Below are 22457 nucleotides of genomic sequence, written 5' to 3' on the forward strand. Positions count from 1 at the left end.
ATAATTAGAGCAGATAAAGAATGATGGAAAGAAAGAAAGAAAGAAAGAAAGAAAGAAAGAAAGACAGAATGGCTATGGTTGCTATTAGCCATTTAGTTTACTTGTCAAGAGACCATTTTTATGTGCTAATATTAGAAGAACAATGTAGTGCCAATATAATAATAATGTCATTTTCTATCCTGCAACTGGTTTGTGATGTGGAGGAAAACCTCAGTTGCTCAAAAGCTGAAGTTTATGAACACAGACAAATAGGCTTGTTGTGCCATCAAAGGTTTTTCTCAACTAAAGTTTTGTCACAGAAGCAGGTAGGTAGTGGGTAGTGCATCTATCTAATACCAGACTGTCAGTAAAAGCCCAGGTTTCTGAAGCATGCTTATATTCCCCCAACCATACAGTGTACTAAGGAGTCTAAACATATGCTGCTTTGTGGTTCTTTGGCCTTGTGCATGCTATATTTCAACAGCTTGCTCACCACAAAATGCATCACTGAGGACAGACATTTGAATTCCATCACTTGCACCCAAGTGGGCTGGATTCATTCCTACAGTTGTCACTTTAGCTGGGTGTCCAAGCTGTGAGTAGTTAACACTGGAGTAGTAGTGTATTTGATAAATAACACACGTCTCCTCTAGTGCACTTACAGATAAGGTCACCAGGGGGTGCACTAATTAAAACTCAGCGAATTTTAAATAAATCATTTTAAGTACTGCAGTTTGGGGGTTCTGCAGTTTATTCATACAAGTCAAGATTTTTGTGGTGCCACGTGAAACATTTGTCATTTGGTTTGCCACTGTTTGTCATGCATGTACTGAAATGCAGGTCCAACGTATATGATGCCTTCATGGAGGATCTGAGTCATTTGGGCTGGTGTCTATGAATACCTGTACCACTGCACTGTTACCGCACCACGTCCCATAAGGTTAATTTTGCCAGTGCTGTGTAGCCAAACCTTCCCAAGTTGTATATAAACACAAAGAGACTGAAATGATTTAAAAGTCACAAAAGATTTTCAGACCAAAATAAACCTACGCGAGCTCACGTTTACGAATGTAAAACTATGTCAGTTTAGATTTTCTGTTGTCTTAAGCCAAATCATTAAAAGCAAATGAAATGAGCTGGGAATATCTCTCATTGCTTTATTAAACGCGCATATACAGTTAGAGCGCTTACACTGCATTTCTGAAATTTGAGCACTGCCTCTGGTGCTCCTATAACGGAATCAAGAAATGGGATAATTAGGCTACCTGTGCATAAGCATCTGCGCGCGCAGCGTATACAAATTGAACCGTTAATTAATGAAAGACATTCTGTCCCGACGTTTACTGAATTCGTCTCCTAGTTTAGTAACCTAAAGGAATACGAGAAGTAAGATAGGCTTTTAATTGTAATGTAATGTCAGTATATTGTCTGGATGTTGTGTAAAGCTCACATTCTCAGCATTTTGTCAGCGTCTTATGTGGGAGAGGTTTCCTCAAGTTTTGGGCTGGACCCCCTTGCTCCTCAGTTATTTCCTTAGTTTCTAAGGAACGTTCGGTACTTTGCGTCGCTGACGGACATAGACTTGATGACCCGAAAAGCCGAGAGCTTGGCTTAGTTTACAATGAGAATATATTATTCTTCAGATTGTTAAGTGCAAATTAAGTTTAGAATCTAAATTTTAACATCCAACGGGATTATTTCATATTTTAAGCCGAATTTGGGGATACCGCTGTTAAGCTAAAGGTAAGTTAGGTATAAGTTGCGTTCTTTCACAAGTAGCTATATAGGTATATTATTAAGACGTAGTCCTTAGTTTGTTGTACGTATCACATCTAGCCTAGCAGTGTAATTCATTGTTATTTCATTCAAGATATGTCATTTGATTACCTTTTATATTAGCCAGTATTAAATAAGTAGGTATATGCAACATCGAATGAAAACCAATGAGATTTAGGTTTAGGGTTAGTCAACACACTAGTGATGAACTAGGTATTCGTATTATCTCGTCTTTTCGTTCCACTCTCGCCGATAAGGCATCAATGTTTTGTAGCAGTTTTCAGTTAGATCTTTAGATGTCGCCACAGCGCGTATAAATCTAAATAAGTGATCAGGTGTGATGTTATCTACAGGTTAGCTTTTAGCCTTGGTCACAGAGGAAGTCATTCTGGAAGTGGTACTGACGTTTAGATAGTTTGATGCTAAAAACAATACGTTAGACTTGTAGACTTGACGTTAAAATAATATAGCCTACTATTTAAATGTTTTGTGGTGATATTACAGTGGTACATTACAATACTTACAGACTATTAGTTAAATCCTTTAAAAACTTGACTAGGGCAGTTATGGCCTGATGGTTAGGGAACTGGTCTTGTGACCGGAGGGTCGTGGGTTCAATTCCCAGACCTGAGGTCATGACTGAGGTGCCCCTGAGCAAGGCCCTTAACCCTCAATTGCTCACTTGTATAAAAATGTAAGTCACTCTGGATAAGGGTGTCTGCCAAATGCCGTAAATGTAATACTTTACTGCTTCATAAAAGATTGCTAAGGATGTAACTTTTTGCATTCAATTAGCCAAATAATATTACTTAACCGTTTAGTTAGTAACAAGACAGTTTTTTGTTTGTTGGTTTGGTTTTTTGTGTTGGTTGTAGGATTCATTTGTTTGTGTGTGGGTCTGTGTGTGTGTGTTACAAGAACAAAGGCAGCATCTCAGCTCCCTCTGGTTTTAAGTTGAAGTATGGGGCAGCCTCAGACAGACAGACAGCCTCAGACAGACAGACCTATTAAGAACACTTTGAGAATCTTTCATGTGGGAATCCTACATTTCCCACCTGTGGGACAATAAAGGCTGTTTCTATTCTAGATTTTTACAAGGTGTGCTTAAAATATCAATATGTAGGTGTCTAGAGTGAGGAGAAGCTAGGTGAGTCCCATGGTTGAGATTATTTCAGTGTCTACAATATAAAGAAACGTAAGAATGTATTGTTTGTATTTGGCAGATTTTTTTTCGGTCTTCCCTGTACTTTTTATCCCTCTTTTTCTACCTTTTTCTTTGAGTGCAGTGTTTAAATAAAGTTGTGGACATTTGATATAAAAAAAAACCCAGCCAGCCTACCGCTGCACTAAACAGTTTTCCCATAATTCCTTGACTCGTGGCACGTCTTTATTATTTTTCTCACCAGGCCTGAATTTGGTTCTGTGCTGCCCTTGCTTGCCTGTGCCTGGCCACATGCCAGTCACCACATCCAAGCAGAGCAGTAGCAGACACTTTACCAGACAGAGGCTTTTTTAGGGACACAAGTCACCAAATTACAGCTGAGATAATTCCAGGCAAGTGCTTGGAAGCCGGAGCCGCCCAACGGTTATTCGTGGAGCGGAGGAAGAAGACTGGGTCACTGAGGGAATTAGAGTGCAGTGTAGATGAACGACCTCCATCGTCAATGATAACGCAGAGAGTGACTAACATCTGACAGAATGACACATATAGCTGAAGAAATAATAATAACACAGTCAATGATATCAGTCTAAATCTAAGTTTAAGTCTAATATTACATTTTAGAATTGTATATTTATTTAAATTGTCCTGTGTTACCTTTTGAGTGGATAAGCCACAGCATTAGAAAATCAGAGCTTTAGCAGCAAATGAAGTGTTGCTGAAGCAGAGCTTCACAGAGGTCATGTGAGTTCATTGCTTTTCAAGTGTAATGGGCAATATCTGCACACTCTCCTCACAACTTTGGGTCATGAGCTGTTTGTCAACAGCACTAGATAATTAGTTTCCTAATAGATGATTAGCTCTAATACGTTTACTTACTCTATTAGTTTAAATGTTTGTCAAGATGTCAATGTTTTTCTTTAATGCCAAATGTCTGAAAGTTTTTGAAATTCACACGTTTTGGAGAGGTGAGGACCAGAGTTAGCTCACTCACTCTTTGTGCTGCCATGTCGTCATTACTCCTGAGTCTTGCATCAGTGGCTCAAGTTCATGTTTCATCCAGAAAGACCTAAATGTGCTCAGGGAAAACCTCTCAGCTGGTTTCCAAGGGAGCTAGAAAAGGTTAATTCACTGAATGCTCAATGACACAGACTGCTGCTGTCTAAATGAGGAATGCATTCAAAAGAGTTGTCTGTTGTGTTGCTTTTTAATTAAAGTTCTGACATGAATTTTCTAGTCCTAGTCTTCTGACTAGATGGAGACTGAGATTGTACAGTTTTAAACACTTTTGATTATGTGTATCAGACTTGAATGTTAAGGAGCATTCTTGTTTCATTATGTAAACAAACTAAATCTTCAGTCTTTGGTTATACAGTGGAACAGACTAGTAGGCTGATGAAATTGGTCATCTAGCCAATGTCTTGACTGCAGGAGATTAAAACCATTTTCAATAAATGTCTTTCTCTCCATATATCTTGCCATGCTCGGTCCTCCTTCCTCTCACTGCCTCTCTCACACATCAGCATGCCTGTAAAACTACCCAGAGTGCCCAGAGTAGGTTAGGGTGACAGAAATAGCAGACTGCAGCATCTGTAGAAGGGAACTGTGGTCTGTATAATTACCAGGAGAAGTCTTTTGTCTAACCTTGGCCCTTCTCTGCGCTCTCTACATGTGAGAGAGAAGAAGAGGTGTATTTCCATGTTTATATTGTTTCTTTGACTGCAAAGGGGTCCCTGAGAAGTAATATTGGCACTTGTCAAACTGTCTGCCAATATCTTTGGCTCTGGTTGTGGGGATTAAATCTTTCCCCTATCCCCTTTCCTCCTTGTTTCTGTATCAGTTAGATGAACCAAGCTGTGTTTGTACACCGCTTAAACCAGATGATTCTGTTGTCAATTACAACTAAACCAAGATCCATCTTGAGTCCCTCCCCCCTTATTGTATTGTATTGCTGAATTAGTGCCTTTGATGAAGGTTTTTTCAGCCCTGCCTCTCAGCACAGTGTTGAGGAGCAGCTGATTTAAAAGATGCTGAGAGAAAGTGCTGTGCACAATAGCACTCCACTGCAGGAATGTCATATGGACTCACACATGCTACCATGCCATGGAGCCCATTATGCATTTTGTAGGCCTGTGCACGGTGAGCTGGATGCAGAGGCTTTTGGGTAATTGTGTCTCAGTCCTTGGATTTCTCTGGCAAAGCCAAACTGGACTGTTTTGGGGAGTATGTTATAATTTAGCAACTATTTTTACAAATGGTAACATACTAGAGAGTGAGAGTGCATTACCAACATCACTTTTGTTGCCACTGTGTTTAGTTTTGAAACAAAAGGATGGCCACAAACAGATCATGTGTGGTTGAAACTCATCTGTAGTACAAACCTCAAAACCCTCTACCCCTGCATGGGGAATGTTTAGATCTACAGTTTAACGTGCACAGCATTTCAAATATGAAAGATCAAAATGTCCATGCCAAAGCCCTTTGCATTCAAGCTTATTTAAAAGATTATTTATAAGTCACAGTAGCATTTATAGAGCTCGGTTACCAACTGTCTCCTGAACTCAATATATACCAAATCTCTGTGAAATTGGATTTCACAGTTTAAAGAACTGCATAAAGGGTTTGATGGAATAATGATTATATTCAGATATTTTTTTGGATCCCGGAGTGCTTAATGGGTCTCACGATTGTTTTTGTCCCATTTATCTTTAGTTCAGCAAAAACTAAATAAAGGGAGACATATACGATTAATCATTTTGCAGCATGCTTTGACAGAGCAGTGGTTAAGCTGAAGGGTCTGGCAGACCTTAATGGTAGTGCACTCCTCATCCACAGTGGTTCCTTTATTTGCCAATGTTTAACTAGGCATCTTAAGGCTTATGGCATTAGAGACAGAAAAAGCATTTTAATATAAAATGCTTCATATTCCTTTACAAAGGGAAGTAATGCAGATGGAGAATGACTGTAATGAATGTTTTTGCAAACTGAAGTTGAAGTAGAGAGAGAGGCAGATAACAGGGTGGACATGGCACGAGGCCAGGATGTAAAATATGAGAGAGGAGATTGTTCGTAGTTCACAGGTTGGAAATGGGCCTTAAACCACGAACCTTACCCTATAGTTTCTATTACGTGATGTGTCCAGATTTTCTAATGAGGGTTATAAAAGTCTTTAGCCTGTAGCTGTTTTATTGTTTTAAGTGACAGTATAAAGTGAAGGAAGAGAGGGTGGAGGTTGTTGCAGTACCACCTTGTTCACCTGTTTAGAAACTAGGTGTTTGATTTGTCATACATGACGGCAGGAATCTGTCACAGTATAAGAGGGAAGATATGAAATAATGTTGTGGGAAAAATCTTTCATAGCTTTCTGTCTCTTAACTATTCAAATGTCCAGTGGTAATGTCTATTGTTGAATTTGTCGTATGAAGAGAGGCGCTTCTAGTCATCTGTATTATGTGTACCGTTTTTTTTAAATTAATGTTAATGTTTTACTGGTGTATTATTAATGGTTTTGTTTAAACAAGTTGATTAACTTTGTGAGGAATATGATGTATTCTGTTTGATCATCGTAATATCCAGGCGTATATCTATATCCGCTCTTGGAATGGGAGTACATATTGCACAAGCATCAAGGACGCCTGTTATAAACACTGACGTGGAAGAGGCTCTGCTTTCTACAGCCAGTGAACTCATGTTCCTCTAAGAGGAAAGGTTAGGAGGCTCCAGCACCAGGACTTGATCTAATCATGTGTGGTGTTCCTGCTTCAACCATGTGTCATGGCGATAAAAAGAAGACAGAGGATTAAGCAGAAGCCTGTGCAGGTTCCACTAAGGTCCTGTATACATTCAGGAAGTAAGGTGTGTTTTGGAAGAGGCTCTGAGCTGAATTGTTTTTAGGGTTAGGTAAGCCTACACAGTAGAAGAGTGGAGAAGGTTGTGGCTCAAAGTTTAAGTTTAAGAAGTTTAATGCAAAGGTCAGTGAAATATATATCAGAAGTCTGGAAGTTCAGTTTAATGTCTGAAATATAAGCAGTGATTCAGTAGTTACTGAAACTCCTGAGTCACAGAGCAGACCTTCAAATCAATACAAACCCTGTCACATTCGAGACATCATCACCTCATTCAGCTGGTTCAGGTTCAGCTATGACATCATAAACATGTTCTCCATCCTCCCAGACACACACGCACACACACAACACACACACACACACACACACACACACACACACACACACACACACACACACACACACACACACACACACACACAGAAATAACCCCACCTTCCTCCTTCCTGTCTAATGAATGGCTTGTGTGTTTGCAAAGCCATGTTTGACTTTTTCCGCTGCCACCACAGACTGTATAACTGGTCTTGCCCCCAGACACACATACACACACACACACACACACACACACATACACACACACCAGCTGTGTCATTATTCTCTTGATAAAAAAAAACATGCAAGGCATCTCTCTATTTTTTAAACTAATTTCTACAAATTTAATATTAATTTTGAGGTGCTGGCCGGGGACAGTATATGCTGGGCAGTACATTATATCTATGCATAACAGAAACCAGCAGACCACAGTTATTTATTATTTAGTCTTGATCTTCTGTTTAAAAGAACATTCAGTATAGTTACCACATAATGATATTACTAACCTACTGTTGTTGGGGAAAGAGCCCTGCTACTGACAAAGTGTCAACAAATAAAACAACAGAACATCTTCTCACTTACCCTCCACACTTATATGTTTCTTAGACGATTGTAGTGGTCACCTATGTATTTAAATTCAAACCTATGCTTTAAAGTTGCCTTTCTTCTAAAGTTTTTGTCAAGCCTCAATTGGAAAGGCTTAACAAGCTATTGGCTCACTGCTGTGAGGTAACACCTACTTTAGTACTGGGTTTGAGCAGGGTGAGCCTATCCAATATAAACATCATGCGTTCATTCACAGTGTGAGTGTACTAATTTGACAACATCCTTCCATTAAACCGCCGTTCCACTGGGTCCTCCAGTTGGTAGACTTCATGGTTAGGGAACAACCCACCTTTCAGAGTATAAGACATGGGCTGTGGAAAGCACTGGGTTCTGCTTTGTGATACATTTTATCTTTCTTCCTCTCTGTCTGTCTCGCCGCCCTGCAGGTCAGAGTGTGCAAGCGCTTGTGTGTTAGTGATGCTGTCCAAATGCTCTCTCCTCCTGCTCCTGAGTGTGCTCAACTTGGCCCCCTGCTCACTGGCACTGCCTTTTGAGCAGAGGGGCTTCTGGGATTTCGGCTTCGATGGCGAGGCAGGAGGGCTGATGACAACGATGATGAGGGATGAAGAAGGCTCTGCGTCGGGGGAGGGGATGCCCCCCGAGATATTTCCTGAATGTCCATTCGGGTGCCACTGTCAGCTGAAAGTGGTACAGTGCTCTGATTTGGGTGAGTGCTGTCAGCAAGCGTGTGTGAGTTCAGGGAGTGTTGTGTGCTGAGTGTTGCATGGGTGGGTGTATCTGTGTATGTGTGTATGTCTGGTGTGTGTATTTCTGGCGTGAAAGAGAGCAAGAGTGGAGAAAGATGAATGCATCAATAAAGGAATGGATAAAGAAGTAAGGAAACTATAAGAAGCAAACAACTCAGAGATTGACATTTTGCTTTTAGAGTGGTTGGACTGAGTCACAAGTGTTATCTGCGAGAGAAAGAGAAAGTCAGGAAAAGGAAGACATTCTTTAGGGATTTACCCAAAAGAGCATGGAGGGACCAGAGACTTTGATGGCAAACGATGAAGTGCTTCTGTGTAATTTCCTCGTGTGCTCTAAGGACTAGTTTCATGTTATTCTTGGGACACATGTTGGATATTTTACAGGAATAAAGAGAGAAAGAGGAGGAACATCCTGCAGACACAGACATGGTGGAAAGCAGCGTTTAAAAAGCCATTGTTTATTTATGAATTAAGGATCAAATAAGTCTATTAATCCATCATATTACTCTAAGGTGTCTGTAAAATATTGCAAACACAAGTTTATGTCACAGAGTGGTTATTTATTTCTCCTCTGGTGAAAGAACTGAAAGTACAATAGACTGATATTGTCTGAGGAAGCAATAATTACCGGTAGTCATTAGTATTAGCCATGTCATTAGTATTATCTATGTAATTTGAATAAGATGTGTTGATTTGTAGTATGATCATACCTAACAGATCTGCATGTGCTGTGAGCCATGGAGTCATAGACAGCCAACTCCAAACATACGCACACACACACCCTGCAACCCACCCACATGTACACACACACACACACACACACACACACACACACACACACACACACACACACACCCACAACCCACCCATGCACACACAAATGATCTAGTTCGTAGAAACTTTAACGCTTCCCTTTGAAGAGAGCTCAGTGAGAACTCAGGAAACGGGAGCTTGCTGTCACCAGAATATTCATGCATTTGTTGGCTTCCATGTTGTCATAGGCATATGAATGGTAGAGTATTTGCATTTTTTTCTGGGTTGTATATTTTAGTAAACTTATTAGTTTTGTACTTTGGAGCATCCATGTAGCACTGTTATACATATTTATCTGACAATGAACAAATATTAATCAGTCGTTGCACCCCTTAGATATATTTTTTTCGAAGGAGATATTAATAATGGTGTTTGTGATCATTTCTAACAAATGCCGAAATATAGTTTGAACATGTATGTGTGTTATTGGAGAACTTTTGTATTGGTGAGCTGGTAGGTGGGTGGTGGGCTGTGTTTGGAAGGTAGTGCAGTGCTGAGTAGTGGTTAGGGCTTGGCGGGACTACGGGGGCTTGGCAGGCTAGCTGCGGGTGCTTCGGGGTCCTGCGTTGGCTTCGTGCACATTGGCGGTGGTGGCAGGTGAGTAGCCAGCTAAGACGAACACCAGGATCCTTGCATATAAAGTGGAAAACCTCCCCAAACTTTCCACCAATCATACGATGTTTTCTGACAATGTAAAAGTCATGTCATCCAAACAGAGTAGCACACATGCCAAGTGTTACACTGTGGAAAAAAAGCCTTGAATAGAGTGAGCGGTGTTTGGTTTCTTCTCTTTGTTCTCCGTGACCCCCAATAAGCAATACGCTGGAGTAGATGTCCAGGTTATTCAATGTTTACTACCTGATGGATGGATGGCCAGGCAGCAAGCGCTGGTATAAATCACTTTGCTCTGCTGGTGGCCATGAATGTTCTGCCTTTGATTGCATGGCATCAAACTCCTGAAAGAGAAAAGACTTTGCCGGTCCTGTGGACCTAATATTATTCACTACACAGATGCACTTAGGCAGGAGTGCAGCTGCGTATGAAACCAGTGCGGCTCTGACCTAAACATGAAGAGCTTCACGGATCAGGGCACATACTGTAAACATTAAGCTTTGCCTCACAGTAAGTGCATCATATCTCAGCACAGTGTGACAGAGGCTGCCATGGTCAGGGTGTACTATTTAATTTAATTTTTATTTATTTGCATTATTACACAGAGGAAGGCTTTTAGAGGTTCTGTGAACATAAACCAGCTGGACAGCATATGGTCTGTTTGTGTGTGTATGTGTGTGTGTGTGTGTGTGTGTGTGTGTGTGTGTGTGTGTGTGTGTGTGTGTGTGTGTGCGTGTATGTGTGTGTGTGTTCATGTGTGTTCATCCTTATGGATGGGAATTAAATGTCCATTTATATGTGCAATATGCACTTGTCAGTGAGACGTATACAGAGCTGCATATTTCAGAGTTACTATAAAATAGTATTTATACATTTTCGGTTTGTGTTTAGGCTTGACTGCGGTCCCCAAAAACATCCCCCCTGATACAAAGCTGCTGGACTTGCAAAACAACCACATCACAGAGTTGAAGGAGCACGACTTTAAGGGCCTCAGCAACCTCTACGTAAGATACATCTCCTCCTACTCAAATGAATGCTGACAGAAAGAAGAAAGGGGAGTTCAAGGGTTTGTGCATTAAGGAATGATGAAATAGTGGACTTTACAGACAGATATATACAGTAGTCAGAAGGTAAAGTTTGGGAGAAAATGGATGTGAGGAATGGGTGACAAAACAATCCAACAGGATGTTAAACCAGATCAAGTGATTCTGAACCGAATCCCCTGCAGTTTTGAGAGTCCTGGGCCAAACTGAATATTTGAGTTCCCTCCTGCACTCACGACCAAACACTCATTCTTCTCTGAATCTATGTGGAGCACCAACCAAACATAATATTTAACATGTCCAATGAAATAAGACTGTATCATTAAACAATAACGTTGGATTCATGCGTTTCATTAACACTTAATCTCACCATTTCCTGTGCAGCTTTGCTTTTCAAAGTAAAGCGTCTGGCTGGTTTCTGCACCCATCTATCATTGCAGGCTTTGTCGCTGGTCAACAATAAGATATCCAAGGTTCACCCACGGGCGTTCTCACCCATGCACCGCCTGCAGAAGCTTTACTTCTCCAAGAACCAGCTGACGGCCGTGCCCCGCAACCTTCCGCCTTCACTGGTGGAGCTTCGTATCCACGACAACCGAATTAAGAAGGTGGCGGAGGGCACCTTCTCTGGCCTGGGCAGCATGAACTGTATAGGTCTGGAACCTCCTTCACTCTTTACACCCACACTGCACTGTAGCTCTCAACTGCCGCCCTTCCTCCTTCCTCTTCCTCTTTGTCAAGAACTAATGTCTGGTCACCGTTTGAAATGCCTCTTACAGAAATGGGAGGGAACCCCCTTCAGAACAGTGGCTTTGAACCTGGTGCTTTCAAAGGCCTGAAACTCAACTACCTGCGCATCTCGGACGCTAAGCTAACCGGTGTGCCCAAAGGTGACTTCTGACTTCCTGTATAAGACATTTATGCCTGTTTATCCTTACTGCAAACTCAAGTCAGAGGGAGATGGTGAAAGAGAGTGAGCGTAAACTAATGATTGTGTGGAGTATTCAGACTTTTCCCAGCATAGTCAGACTACAGCACTTTCTGAAGCATATATTTTCTCAATGTCTTTCCTTTTGGGGCTTTTTGTTGCTTATCAGATATGTTACTTAATTGTGTAATTCTTCTTTACTCAATGATATTAATGTCATTATAAATTATTATAACATAATTTTATTATTATCATTAGATTATGGAACATATTAATATAATAATTTTATTATTTTGCTGTGAACTCCAGATTTGTCCTTATGACTTATGCGTTGTTCTAAGATCTAATTTCCAGGCCTATCACACATAATATAATAATCCATAATCCATAATAATCCAGTTGTCAACTGTAATTTAATTGGTGCCTCTTGTCTCAGATTTCCCTGAAAGCCTCCATGAGCTTCATCTGGACCACAACCAAATCCAAGCAGTTGAGCTGGAGGACTTGAGACGCTACAAGAATCTGTACAGGTCAGTGTCAGTCACTACCCGGCACTGTAGCAACAGCACCATCTAGTGCTCTATTTTATTAGGACAGTCAAGAGGACGTATATTAAAATGCATTTCATGTTTTTCTTCAAGTTAGGCTTTTCAATAACAGACATCGAAATTCTGTATTAATTTATCTTTCATGTTTCATGTTTAACCATCATGTGACTACAGAGACAGCCAGTAGTGTTATTTACACAAATGAAAACACCAGGGTTCAATTTTAAGGTGGTGTGAGGTCCTGCTCTACTGATGCATCCATTAAGCTGCAACAGTACCCAGAAGGGGGGGGGGGTAAAGGCAAACCTGCTCACCACTCCAACATGTTTCTGTTTTCAGGATCTTTGTACTCTAAGCCCACTGGGAGCCTGATTTAATCTCAGCGCATTCTCTGTTTTTCCTCATGCTTTCGATGGTGTGCTTATCCACTGTTACCAGATTGGGTCTGGGCTACAATCACATCCGCATGATTGAGAACGGCAGCCTGTCCTATTTACCCAACCTGAGAGAGCTGCATTTGGAAGACAACCAGCTGAGCCGTGTCCCCAGGGGCCTGCCTGACTTGAAGTACCTTCAGGTGGGTTGGGAAGGAGAGGGTGGTGAGGAAAGTGTGTTTGGCAGGGTCAGACTACCTACTTCACGCAGGGGAGCTCGGAGCTGATGGAACAGAAGCAGGCTGCCACGAAGACCGTAGATACATGGAGACTCGAGAACCAATAGACTCAACCTCACCATCACCTGCATCATCTACTTTCAGGTGGTCTACCTCCATTCCAACAGCATCAGTCAGGTGGGCGTGGACGACTTCTGCCCGCGTGGCTACGGCACAAAGAGGATCTTCTATCAAGGCATCAGTCTCTACGGCAACCCGGTGCCGTACTGGGAGGTGCAGCCCTCGACCTTCCGCTGCGTCTACGATCGGCTGGCCATACACTTTGGAAACTACAGGAAGTAGAGCCAAGGGGAGGGGTGAAGGGAGAGAGACAGAAAGCGATAGATACTGGACATTGAAAAACAAAAAACCTAAGAAAGGACTGAACATCGGAGGAGTGGGAAGGGAGGAGGAGACGCACGCTGTGTTTAGGTTAGAGCGTTCTTGGGGGTGAAGAGATTGATAAAAGGAGATAAAGCAGTGAGTGGGTTTTGCTCTGCTCAGCTCTGTGGAGCAGGGTGTACTCCACAGAGCTGCGGCTACGGTCCAAAGCATATTCCATCAACCATGGCCAAATCCCACACAGGATATGTTTAATTTTAAAATTTATTTCTTATCTGTTTCTTTTGCAAAGGGCTTCATACTACTCACAAGATATGTTCATTAGCAGTGTACTACATCGTAAATCTTAATTATATCAACACCAATTTTATGATATTATTATAATTAGTATTATAATTATTATTATGATATTAGTTATTTTATTGTTGAAGTCTGTTCAGAGAAGTTAAATACAGATTTAAATGATGTGCTTTATGTATAGGTCTTTATGAGTATGTTTTGGGGAGTAACTTTTTAGTCAGTGCCTTGCTTCTTGTGCTTCAGGGGTGTGTTGGGAGGGACAGAGAAAATCAGTACTGTAGCTTATATCACAGAAAACCACATTCCCTGTCTTTACACTTAGCGCTTTATCGTGCGGTCCGTCAGGAACCCAGGCCCACGTGCATTGACTGCCTCCACCGGGTCTGAAACTGGGACTGACTGTTCTGATTCTTTTGCACAATGTCTATGTCTCCACATTCCAAACGGTTCTGACGGATTTTTGTGCGGGGTTGACTCCGTGGATTTGACGGCTGCGAGCATGCTCTGTACCGATGTACCATGTTGAGAATTAAAAAAATGCTTCCAGCTTCGTTTGGGGAGCAGAAACATGATCATGGTCTGAAAGCTGTGACAAATAAAACATTAATTTAACAATCAAGCAGTTTGGTGAGTGGGATGCACTGAACAATCTGGATTCAAAGTGCTATTCATTTATTTTTATATAGCTAGACTTTTTTTATAGAGATAGAATCTTCTGCGTGCCTAATAATCTACAAACATCAATAAATATTCTAATCAATTAATTAGCCTAATTATTGTTGTGTCAACAATTCATTACAGTAATGGGTACCTTGGGAAATGAATTCATACATTGATCAAAATCAGTAGAAAATCATTATACACAGCATAATCCCTTTGTACCACTTCAATTGGGGGGGGATTAGGCAACACTGGAAGCTGATGACGTTTTTAAGTAATGTAGGCTGCATTACTGCGAACGAGTGGCAAAAATATTCACTGGCGGATTAGGTCTGTTATTTAAGATTAAAACGTGCATCGTGTGTATGTTTGGTGCGTGTTTTCTTGGGCTGAATGTGTGGTGGGACTGTACGCGCTGCGCCACCGCGCTCAACATGTCTGTCGTCTGTCATCGGGTACCGCTCCATCCTTTAGCAAGATAGAGAAACGCGGCTTGCGCGAACGTTTTCACATCCGCAAGTGTACGAGGAATACGGCGCTTTTTGGATGGCCGTGTGTCGTGTGGTTTTGAGCTCGATATATCGGAGTCCTCCCCTGAAAACCTAGACATCACCTCATTCGCGTTGGTGCTACCACGAAGCTACAATGAAGGCCTAGATCTTCAGCACCGCCGGAGCCCGCGGCTTGATTTTATCGTCGCAGTAAAAGGAGGTAAGTTCAGTTAAAATCGCGTATCGAACATATCAGAGCTACAGTAGAACCCACTATTTTTATTTTACCGTAATGTCATGGTTAGCAGAAAATGTACTACTACTATTGTTGTTGTTGTTGTTGTCGTTGTTGTCGTTGAGAACGTAAACCTATAATATAGACAGCTATTGTCTGAGTTGTGAAAAGCCAGTGTGCAGTTTTGTGTGAAAGTAAAAGAGCAGAGAAAGCATTTTCACTAGTATTGCTAGTTTCAGTAGTGGAGAGCGCAGGTATTTCCACTACTGATGCCTCCCATTTTCACTAGTATTGCTAGTTTCAGTAGTGGAGAGCGCAGGTATTTCCACTACTGATGCCTCCCATTTTCACTAGTATTGCTAGTTTCAGTAGTGGAGAGCGCAGGTATTTCCACTACTGATGCCTCCCATTTTCACTAGTATTGCTAGTTTCAGTAGTGGAGAGCGCAGGTATTTCCACTACTGATGCCTCCCATTTTCACTAGTATTGCTAGTTTCAGTAGTGGAGAGCGCAGGTATTTCCACTACTGATGCCTCCCATTTTCACTAGTATTGCTAGTTTCAGTAGTGGAGAGCGCAGGTATTTCCACTACTGATGCCTCCCATTTTCACTAGTATTGCTAGTTTCAGTAGTGGAGAGCGCAGGTATTTCCACTACTGATGCCTCCCATTTTCACTAGTATTGCTAGTTTCAGTAGTGGAGAGCGCAGGTATTTCCACTACTGATACCTCCCATTTTCACTAGTATTGCTAGTTTCAGTAGTGGAGAGCGCAGGTATTTCCACTACTGATGCCTCCCATTTTCACTAGTATTGCTAGTTTCAGTAGTGGAGAGCGCAGGTATTTCCACTACTGATGCCTCCCATTTTCACTAGTATTGCTAGTTTCAGTAGTGGAGAGCGCAGGTATTTCCACTACTGATGCCTCCCATTTTCACTAGTATTACTAGTTTCAGTAGTGGAGAGCGCAGGTATTTCCACTACTGATGCCTCCCATTTTCACTAGTATTGCTAGTTTCAGTAGTGGAGAGCACAGGTATTTCCACTACTGATGCCTCCCATACCATAATCTGTACAATAGACTTGTAATTTTAATTGGCTGTTTTTATTTTTTTATTTGTTTGTTTGTTTTTGCCTTAAAAGTTGCTCTTATGTCTCGTAGATGTATCACACTAGTTCTTGCATGGGTTTAATGAGATAGTCTGATGTGTATATGATGTCTTCCCTGTTTTGCAGTGGCCCATTTCACAGGGGACATGACTTTGCTGTTCTTGTATTCAATCACTCACCCATTTTTCACTTAACTCTAGAAATGCGCCTCTTACTGCTAACGTTACCCCTCTGCATCACTCCTCCTCTTTCCCTGATCCTCAGTTCCTTTCAATTCCTCCCTTCTTTTCTCTAATGGCTCTGTCACTCCACCATTCCTCATGTTTGTGACTGTCCTGTCCACCGCCCGTCTCTGCATTTCTTCTGCCGCCTGTTGCATCTGGACCCCCTCCACTCGGTGCCCAGGGCCATGATGGTGTGCTGTGGTCGAGCGCTGGACTCCCCCTGCACCCTGGCTCTCCTCGTGGGCTTCCAGTTTGCGTTTGTTCTCTACTTCTCCCTGGGAGGTTTCCGTGGCCTGGTCTCTGTGCTGGTCCACTCCTCGGAGCCCCAGTTTGACTACTCTCGCCCCCATGACGTCTACACCAACCTCAGCCAGCTCAGTGCCTTGCTGCCTCAACATCCAGGCCCCACCGGGCCGGAGCAGCGACTCCGAGACTGCCTGCTGCCCTCTCCTCTCCTGGGTGAGTTCAGAAGGGATTAGCATGGTTTAAAGTTTAGCATATATTAAGTGTTTATCGAGATGTGTCTTTAAGTGTTTAAGTGTTTATCGAGGTGGGAACTCATCCACTCACTTATCCTCTAACATCAAAGTGTGCAAAACGTGTGAGACAGCACTGTGCAGTAAAATGGTTTACTGTAACAAATGACCAGCTGGGCCTCTTTCTCTTTGTGTGCATCAGTGGGTCCCGTATCTGTGCGTTTGTCCTCCACTCCCTCCCTGGAGGAGATAAAAGAGAAGAACCCTCTGGTGATGCCGGGGGGCCATTATCGCCCACCGGACTGTGAGCCAAGTCACCACACAGCCATCGTTGTCCCCTACCGGAACCGGCAGAGTCATCTCCGTGCACTGCTCTACCATCTGCACCCCTTCCTGCAGAGACAGCAGATACACTACAGCATCTACATTGTACACCAGGTTCCTCCATCTCACCCAAATTTGATGAGAATAAGTTCTGGCACTTGGATTTGTTTAACTCAATACTGACCTTACTGAAACTTTCAGGAAATACATCTGTACTAAGAGCCTAATCTTTGCTGTAAGTCAGGGAACTCAACGTTTAACCGTGCGAAGCTACTGAACGTGGGTGTGCGAGAGGCTCTGAAGGAGGAAGACTGGGGTTGCATCTTCCTCCACGACGTGGACCTTCTTCCAGAGAACGATCACAACACCTACACCTGCCACCCACAGCACCCCTCTCACCTCTCCGTGGCCATGGACAAATTCCGATACAGGTAGCTCCATCCGGAAAGGGTCACAACTCGCACCTGGTCGTGGAGGATCGTGGGTATTTAATGACCTGCTTTGTGTCCTTTCTCGCTGACCCTGCAGGCTGCCGTACCCCCAGTACTTCGGAGGAGTGTCTGCCATCACTCCAGAGCAGTACCTCAAGATGAATGGCTTCCCCAACCAGTACTGGGGTTGGGGAGGGGAAGACGATGATATTGCTGCCAGGTGAGCATGACGACTCTGGAACACGCACTCGGGAACCATATGTGAAATGCGATCGTGTGATATAAGTGCATGTTGCACAGTGCATGTTGTCTGTCAGTCATCTTTGACCTTCCGTTCCGTTCTCACTGACCCTCTCATCACCTTTGCTCCTCATCACTGCACCCGTCCTTTCCTACTACTCCACCTGCACAGACACTGGAACGGTCAGTAAGTACATGCATGAGTCACCGATAGCTTCTAAGGCTTCAGCTTGGCTTCCCCTTAAACACATTTGTTTCACCAACTCTAACCTTGGCATCGTTTTTTTTTCTTTTCATTCTCCATTCCTAAATGTGGAAGATTCTTTACCGAGAATACAGTAAGTTGGAAGGACAGAAGTAAAGATGAAGCTGTTTGTAATGATTAGCATTAGCATTTAGTCACGTTTAGTCACGTTAGCATTTAGTCCGTGTGGTAGGATGTTTTTGTTTTCCTTGTCTGGTTTGCTCTCCTGTGTCACTACTGCGGTCCTAAAATGCAAATTTCCAGGGGGATCTGCCTGATGGAGCTGGTCTTCTTAGCAAATGGATATTTATCATGGTGTTAGAAAACAAGATGAGATTGAGAACCTGGAACATAGAGTGAACAGAGCTTATTTCAGACTGGTTTAAATGAAGCAGTGTCACAAGCTATTTCACTGATTTCTTGTTAAAAGATTTTGTGGGCCTTTTTTACCTAACCCAAATGACTTTGGTGGAGTGGACCCAAACACAAAAAATCCAGGTTTCAGTGTCTCCTTGTACAAATAACACATAAAATGTTTTGGATTTTTTGTATTTTTGCAATAGGTGCACCTTCTCTAAAGAATAAATAGCATAATAATAAATTGTTGATACTCTGAGATGTAACGGTCCTCTCATACCGGTTCATCCTCTCTCAGTCCTTCTGTCACTGAGTCACTCCACCTGTTCTCCTGTTCTCCACCTGTTCTCCACCTGTTCTCCACCTGTTCTCCACCTGTTCTCCACCTGTTCTCCTGTTCTCCACCTGTTCTCCTGTTCTCCACCTGTTCTCCACCTGTTCTCCACCTGTTCTCCTGTTCTCCACCTGTTCTCCTGTTCTCCACCTGTTCTCCACCTGTTCTCCACCTGTTCTCCACCTGTTCTCCACCTGTTCTCCACCTGTTCTCCTGTTCTCCACCTGTTCTCTGGCATCCTTTCCTCTCTCACACCACTTCTGCTTTCTTATCTGTTTGGTGTTTCTTCTGTCTCCTCAGAATTCGTCTCTCTGGGATGAAAATAGTGCGCCCTCCTGTGGCCATTGGCCATTACAAGATGATCAAGCACAAAGGGGACCAGGGTAATGAACAGAACCCCAGAAGGTAATTTTTTGTGTTCTGTCAGAACTTGAATCATAGTCTCAACTTCATAAGCCTCTTTTTTATTGAATCCGTCATAGGTTCATCCACCTCTCATTAATCCACAGGTTTGACTTGTTAAAGCACACCAGGTTAAACTGGCGATCGGACGGACTCAGCTCACTGACCTATAAGCTCCTGTCCAAAGAACTGCAGCCACTGTACACCAACCTGTCTGTCAACATTGGAGAAGACCCTCATCCTCCTCACAGAAAGTCTGCGTCTCCTATGAACGCCTCTCACTCCACAGCCAGACCTATGAACATGAGCAAAGAGAGGGTAGAAGTGGGCGTGTCCTCCACTCTGCCTACCAAACTGGAGCACGTCCACTCAAAACCAGCCAATGGGAGTCCAGACGGCATTCTGAAAACTGCTGTCAAACAGGAAGTGGGTTGATAACAAATGTGTAGTCCATAAGCTTGTTGGCACCGGTGCCACAAGGTTATTTTGGATGAATGGTGGATAATGTAACATGACAGTTGGCTTGATCTTCTTTAAGTCGTGGAGCTTGGCACTGATGTGAGCTTGTAGGTAAGATAAGTCAGCAAAGTCATTCCACTGGACGTTTGTGAGCACGAACAGTTATTTCACCTCTGAATGTCTCCTGAACACTCGCATGGTGTCATTTGCACAAAGTTGCTATACCATTTTCCGAAGTTCTTCCTGCCATGGGGTGTATCTGAGAGTAAACCAAGCTAAGTGTTCAGAAAGTGGCCTATTCGTGTTCATTTGTGCTGTAGAGACACACTAGGACCAGCGCTAGTTCTGTGTGCTTATTCAGCCGACCTGTCATGGCTGCTCACCACACCACCGTGTGGGTATGTCTCTCTGTGCCTTCCTCTCGCTCTAGAACCAGTCTACATCAGCGTCTAACTATGTATGTTCTCAGTTCCCTAGGCATACATGGGAGTGATACTAGATTTTTATTTCTGATCTTTCTAATCAGCACATACTGCTTGATGGTCTTGCGGTGGGGCATCCTCTGGTCACTGTGGACTATTTTTGGTCTTGCTCTAGAAATGTGCAATCATCACGTTTGCACAGCTTATTTTTATTTTTTTTTCTTGTTTTAGAACAATTTAATCTTTTAACAGTTAACACTGATGAAGTTTTTACTTGGGCTGCTCAAATCATATTATGGGTTGTGTTTGTTTGAGTTATTGTCTGGTGCCTCGTGATTTTTGTTAGATAATCAGTGGAATAAGCAAACTAGCTGACAAATCATTTATCAGATTTCTCTGTTTGAAAGTTATAGTTTCTATCATTCTTATAAAATATATTTCCTAGTGAGTTAGATTTACTTTAATATATAGTAATATAGGCGGTTTGTTAAGGCATTGAGAGTTATCACAGTTTGTTTGACTCTTTTCATGTTAAGTTTCATTCAAAGTGTAAACTCCATTTATTGCTATGCTGCTGTTATGTTAAATAGTTCTGGGTATTTGTGCATCAGCTATATTAAGTCTGTATCAACTCTCCCTACAAACAAAAAGGCAGTTCAGTTTTTTTGGACAATAAATTAAGCATCTATACATATTTACCAGAGAACAGGCCTGCCAACACTAAATAGCATTAATAAGCATTAGCTTTTAGCATTTTTACCCTAGCACTGCTGTCCGATTGGCTGGTGTTTTGAATGCATTCTATTCAAACTTAAGATTTTTAAATTATTTTTTGTTGTTGTGTCATAATATTGCAAATTACTATTTGCACATATTTTATTCACAGTAGCTATACTTTCTGTGTTCTCTCTTTCAAAGCAGATTTATTGTTCTTTAATTATTTTGGTGATTACACACCTATTGGTAAATTAATGGGACTGGCTTTGGGAATCCTGCACATATGCTAGATTTTGAATTGATCTACCTTTACATTCTTTCCCTTTTGCCTTTGTAGTATAAAAACAATAGATAAACCTAACTTATTCATTGCCAGTCATTTTGAACGCAAGGTACAGTTTTGACGGTATTATGAATTATCTACATTTATCTTGACTTACTAGCATGTGTCTAAGGAACTTGTTTCCTTTTAACATATTTCCAAGAATATAGAACATTTAGTGAACACAGTAGTTTTATATGAATCATTTAGTAATGGTGATAATCTACTTGAATATCTAAGACTAGTCTCATAGTTGGATAATTTTTTTTGACTCAACACCACTTAAAGCTGTAATAATGGTTTTGTGGTTCATAGAGGTTGTTTATTTTTGTTACATATCTAATTGCAAAGTATGAATCCATGTTTCTTGTACTGTTGTAAAGGTAATTTAAAAAAAATAACCTCATAATTGGGTTCATATATCAGTAATGATTGACCCATATTTTACATTGAAGCATCTAAAGCAGAATCATGGTTACTAATGATTAGTGTCTGTGTAGTGTAGGCCTACTCAATAGAAGTTACATTTCTATGTAGTGTAGGCCTACTCAATAGAAGTTACATTTCTATGTAGTGTAGGCCTACTCAATAGAAGTTACATTTCTATGTAGTGTAGGCCTACTCAATAGAAGTTACATTTCTATGTAGTGTAGGCCTACTCAATAGAAGTTACATTTCTATGTAGTGTAGGCCTACTCAATAGAAGTTACATTTCTATGTAGTGTAGGCCTACTCAATAGAAGTTACATTTCTGCAAGGTTCTGCTTCAATCCTGTGGAGCTCCACCTCTTTCACAAACTCCTCTTTAATTAAGAAAGAACCCTAATTAGTAATATTAAACACAAGTAGACCCTGGGCTCTTAATGGAATAGTCCTGGAGGAGGAAGCTGTGTGGAAACAGATCAAATAGCTGTTTTAACCCCGGGGTGCCAAACTACCGTCTTACATATCTAACCCCTTTTAGATTTGACACTCCTGGTTTTAATATTGAATTTTAAAGGTTGGATCTAAAGTGCACGATGGAAGATCTCCGTGAATGATGTGGAGCACCACAGCTTTAACACACTGTAGTAATGGTGTGAAATAACCGTTTGATTGTATTCTTATCAACTGACTGCTGGATTAAATCTTTGTTTTTCCTTCAGTATTGATGGTAGGATCTTGTGACTGTCTTACAAGTACTCCCTGTATATCTCCAGGTCCCAAGGGTTACTCTGTCTACTGGTAGCATTACAAAATGACTCATTTGCTTTGAAGCACTAAAAACAATTTACCGATGACTAGTGAAACCAGCTGACCCTCTGCTCCTGAGAGACTACTGGCATTCTAGTACTTTATGTAAAACAATTCCATTCAGCAGTTAAATAAAAAAATGTTGAAAGGACAGTC

General features: G+C 41.8%; 2 protein-coding genes across 4 annotated transcripts; both read left to right on the forward strand.

The window, feature by feature from the left end:
* Positions 1-1437: 1437 nt before the first annotated feature.
* bgnb (biglycan b) lies at positions 1438-14241 on the forward strand. Its single transcript, XM_076984627.1, has 8 exons — positions 1438-1722; positions 8064-8344; positions 10701-10813; positions 11293-11506; positions 11632-11742; positions 12217-12310; positions 12767-12905; positions 13086-14241. Exons 2-8 carry the CDS (start codon positions 8095-8097, stop codon positions 13281-13283), a joined length of 1119 nt encoding a protein of 372 aa, XP_076840742.1. The 5' UTR covers positions 1438-1722; positions 8064-8094; the 3' UTR covers positions 13284-14241.
* A 138-nt stretch (positions 14242-14379) lies between these two features.
* b4galt3 (UDP-Gal:betaGlcNAc beta 1,4- galactosyltransferase, polypeptide 3) lies at positions 14380-22454 on the forward strand. 3 transcript variants are annotated; one of them, XM_076984623.1, is made up of 7 exons: positions 14380-14993; positions 16243-16799; positions 17019-17254; positions 17381-17571; positions 17669-17791; positions 19047-19151; positions 19256-22454. In XM_076984623.1, exons 2-7 carry the CDS (start codon positions 16526-16528, stop codon positions 19581-19583), a joined length of 1257 nt encoding a protein of 418 aa, XP_076840738.1. In that variant the 5' UTR covers positions 14380-14993; positions 16243-16525; the 3' UTR covers positions 19584-22454. The 3 variants fall into 3 exon arrangements, with proteins under 3 accessions (XP_076840738.1, XP_076840740.1, XP_076840739.1); XM_076984625.1 differs by having other exon boundaries at positions 17019-17245; XM_076984624.1 differs by having other exon boundaries at positions 16522-16799.
* Positions 22455-22457: the final 3 nt, after the last annotated feature.

The sequence above is a fragment of the Brachyhypopomus gauderio genome, chromosome 21, assembly GCF_052324685.1.
Source record: "Brachyhypopomus gauderio isolate BG-103 chromosome 21, BGAUD_0.2, whole genome shotgun sequence".
NCBI classification, from domain to species: Eukaryota; Metazoa; Chordata; class Actinopteri; order Gymnotiformes; family Hypopomidae; genus Brachyhypopomus; species Brachyhypopomus gauderio.

What these genes read in the sequence shown, in the direction of transcription:
- bgnb (XM_076984627.1), top strand. Translation starts at nt 8,095, where the DNA reads ATGCTGTCCAAATGCTCTCTCCTCCTGCTCCTGAGTGTGCTCAACTTG. An exon ending in AGGGCCTCAGCAACCTCTAC is followed by an intron (nt 10,814 to 11,292) that starts GTAAGATACATC and finishes CTATCATTGCAG; the next exon opens with GCTTTGTCGCTGGTCAACAA. An exon ending in GCTAACCGGTGTGCCCAAAG is followed by an intron (nt 11,743 to 12,216) that starts GTGACTTCTGAC and finishes CTCTTGTCTCAG; the next exon opens with ATTTCCCTGAAAGCCTCCAT.
- b4galt3 (XM_076984623.1), top strand. Translation starts at nt 16,526, where the DNA reads ATGATGGTGTGCTGTGGTCGAGCGCTGGACTCCCCCTGCACCCTGGCT. An exon ending in ATGGACAAATTCCGATACAG is followed by an intron (nt 17,572 to 17,668) that starts GTAGCTCCATCC and finishes CTGACCCTGCAG; the next exon opens with GCTGCCGTACCCCCAGTACT. An exon ending in GACGATGATATTGCTGCCAG is followed by an intron (nt 17,792 to 19,046) that starts GTGAGCATGACG and finishes CTGTCTCCTCAG; the next exon opens with AATTCGTCTCTCTGGGATGA.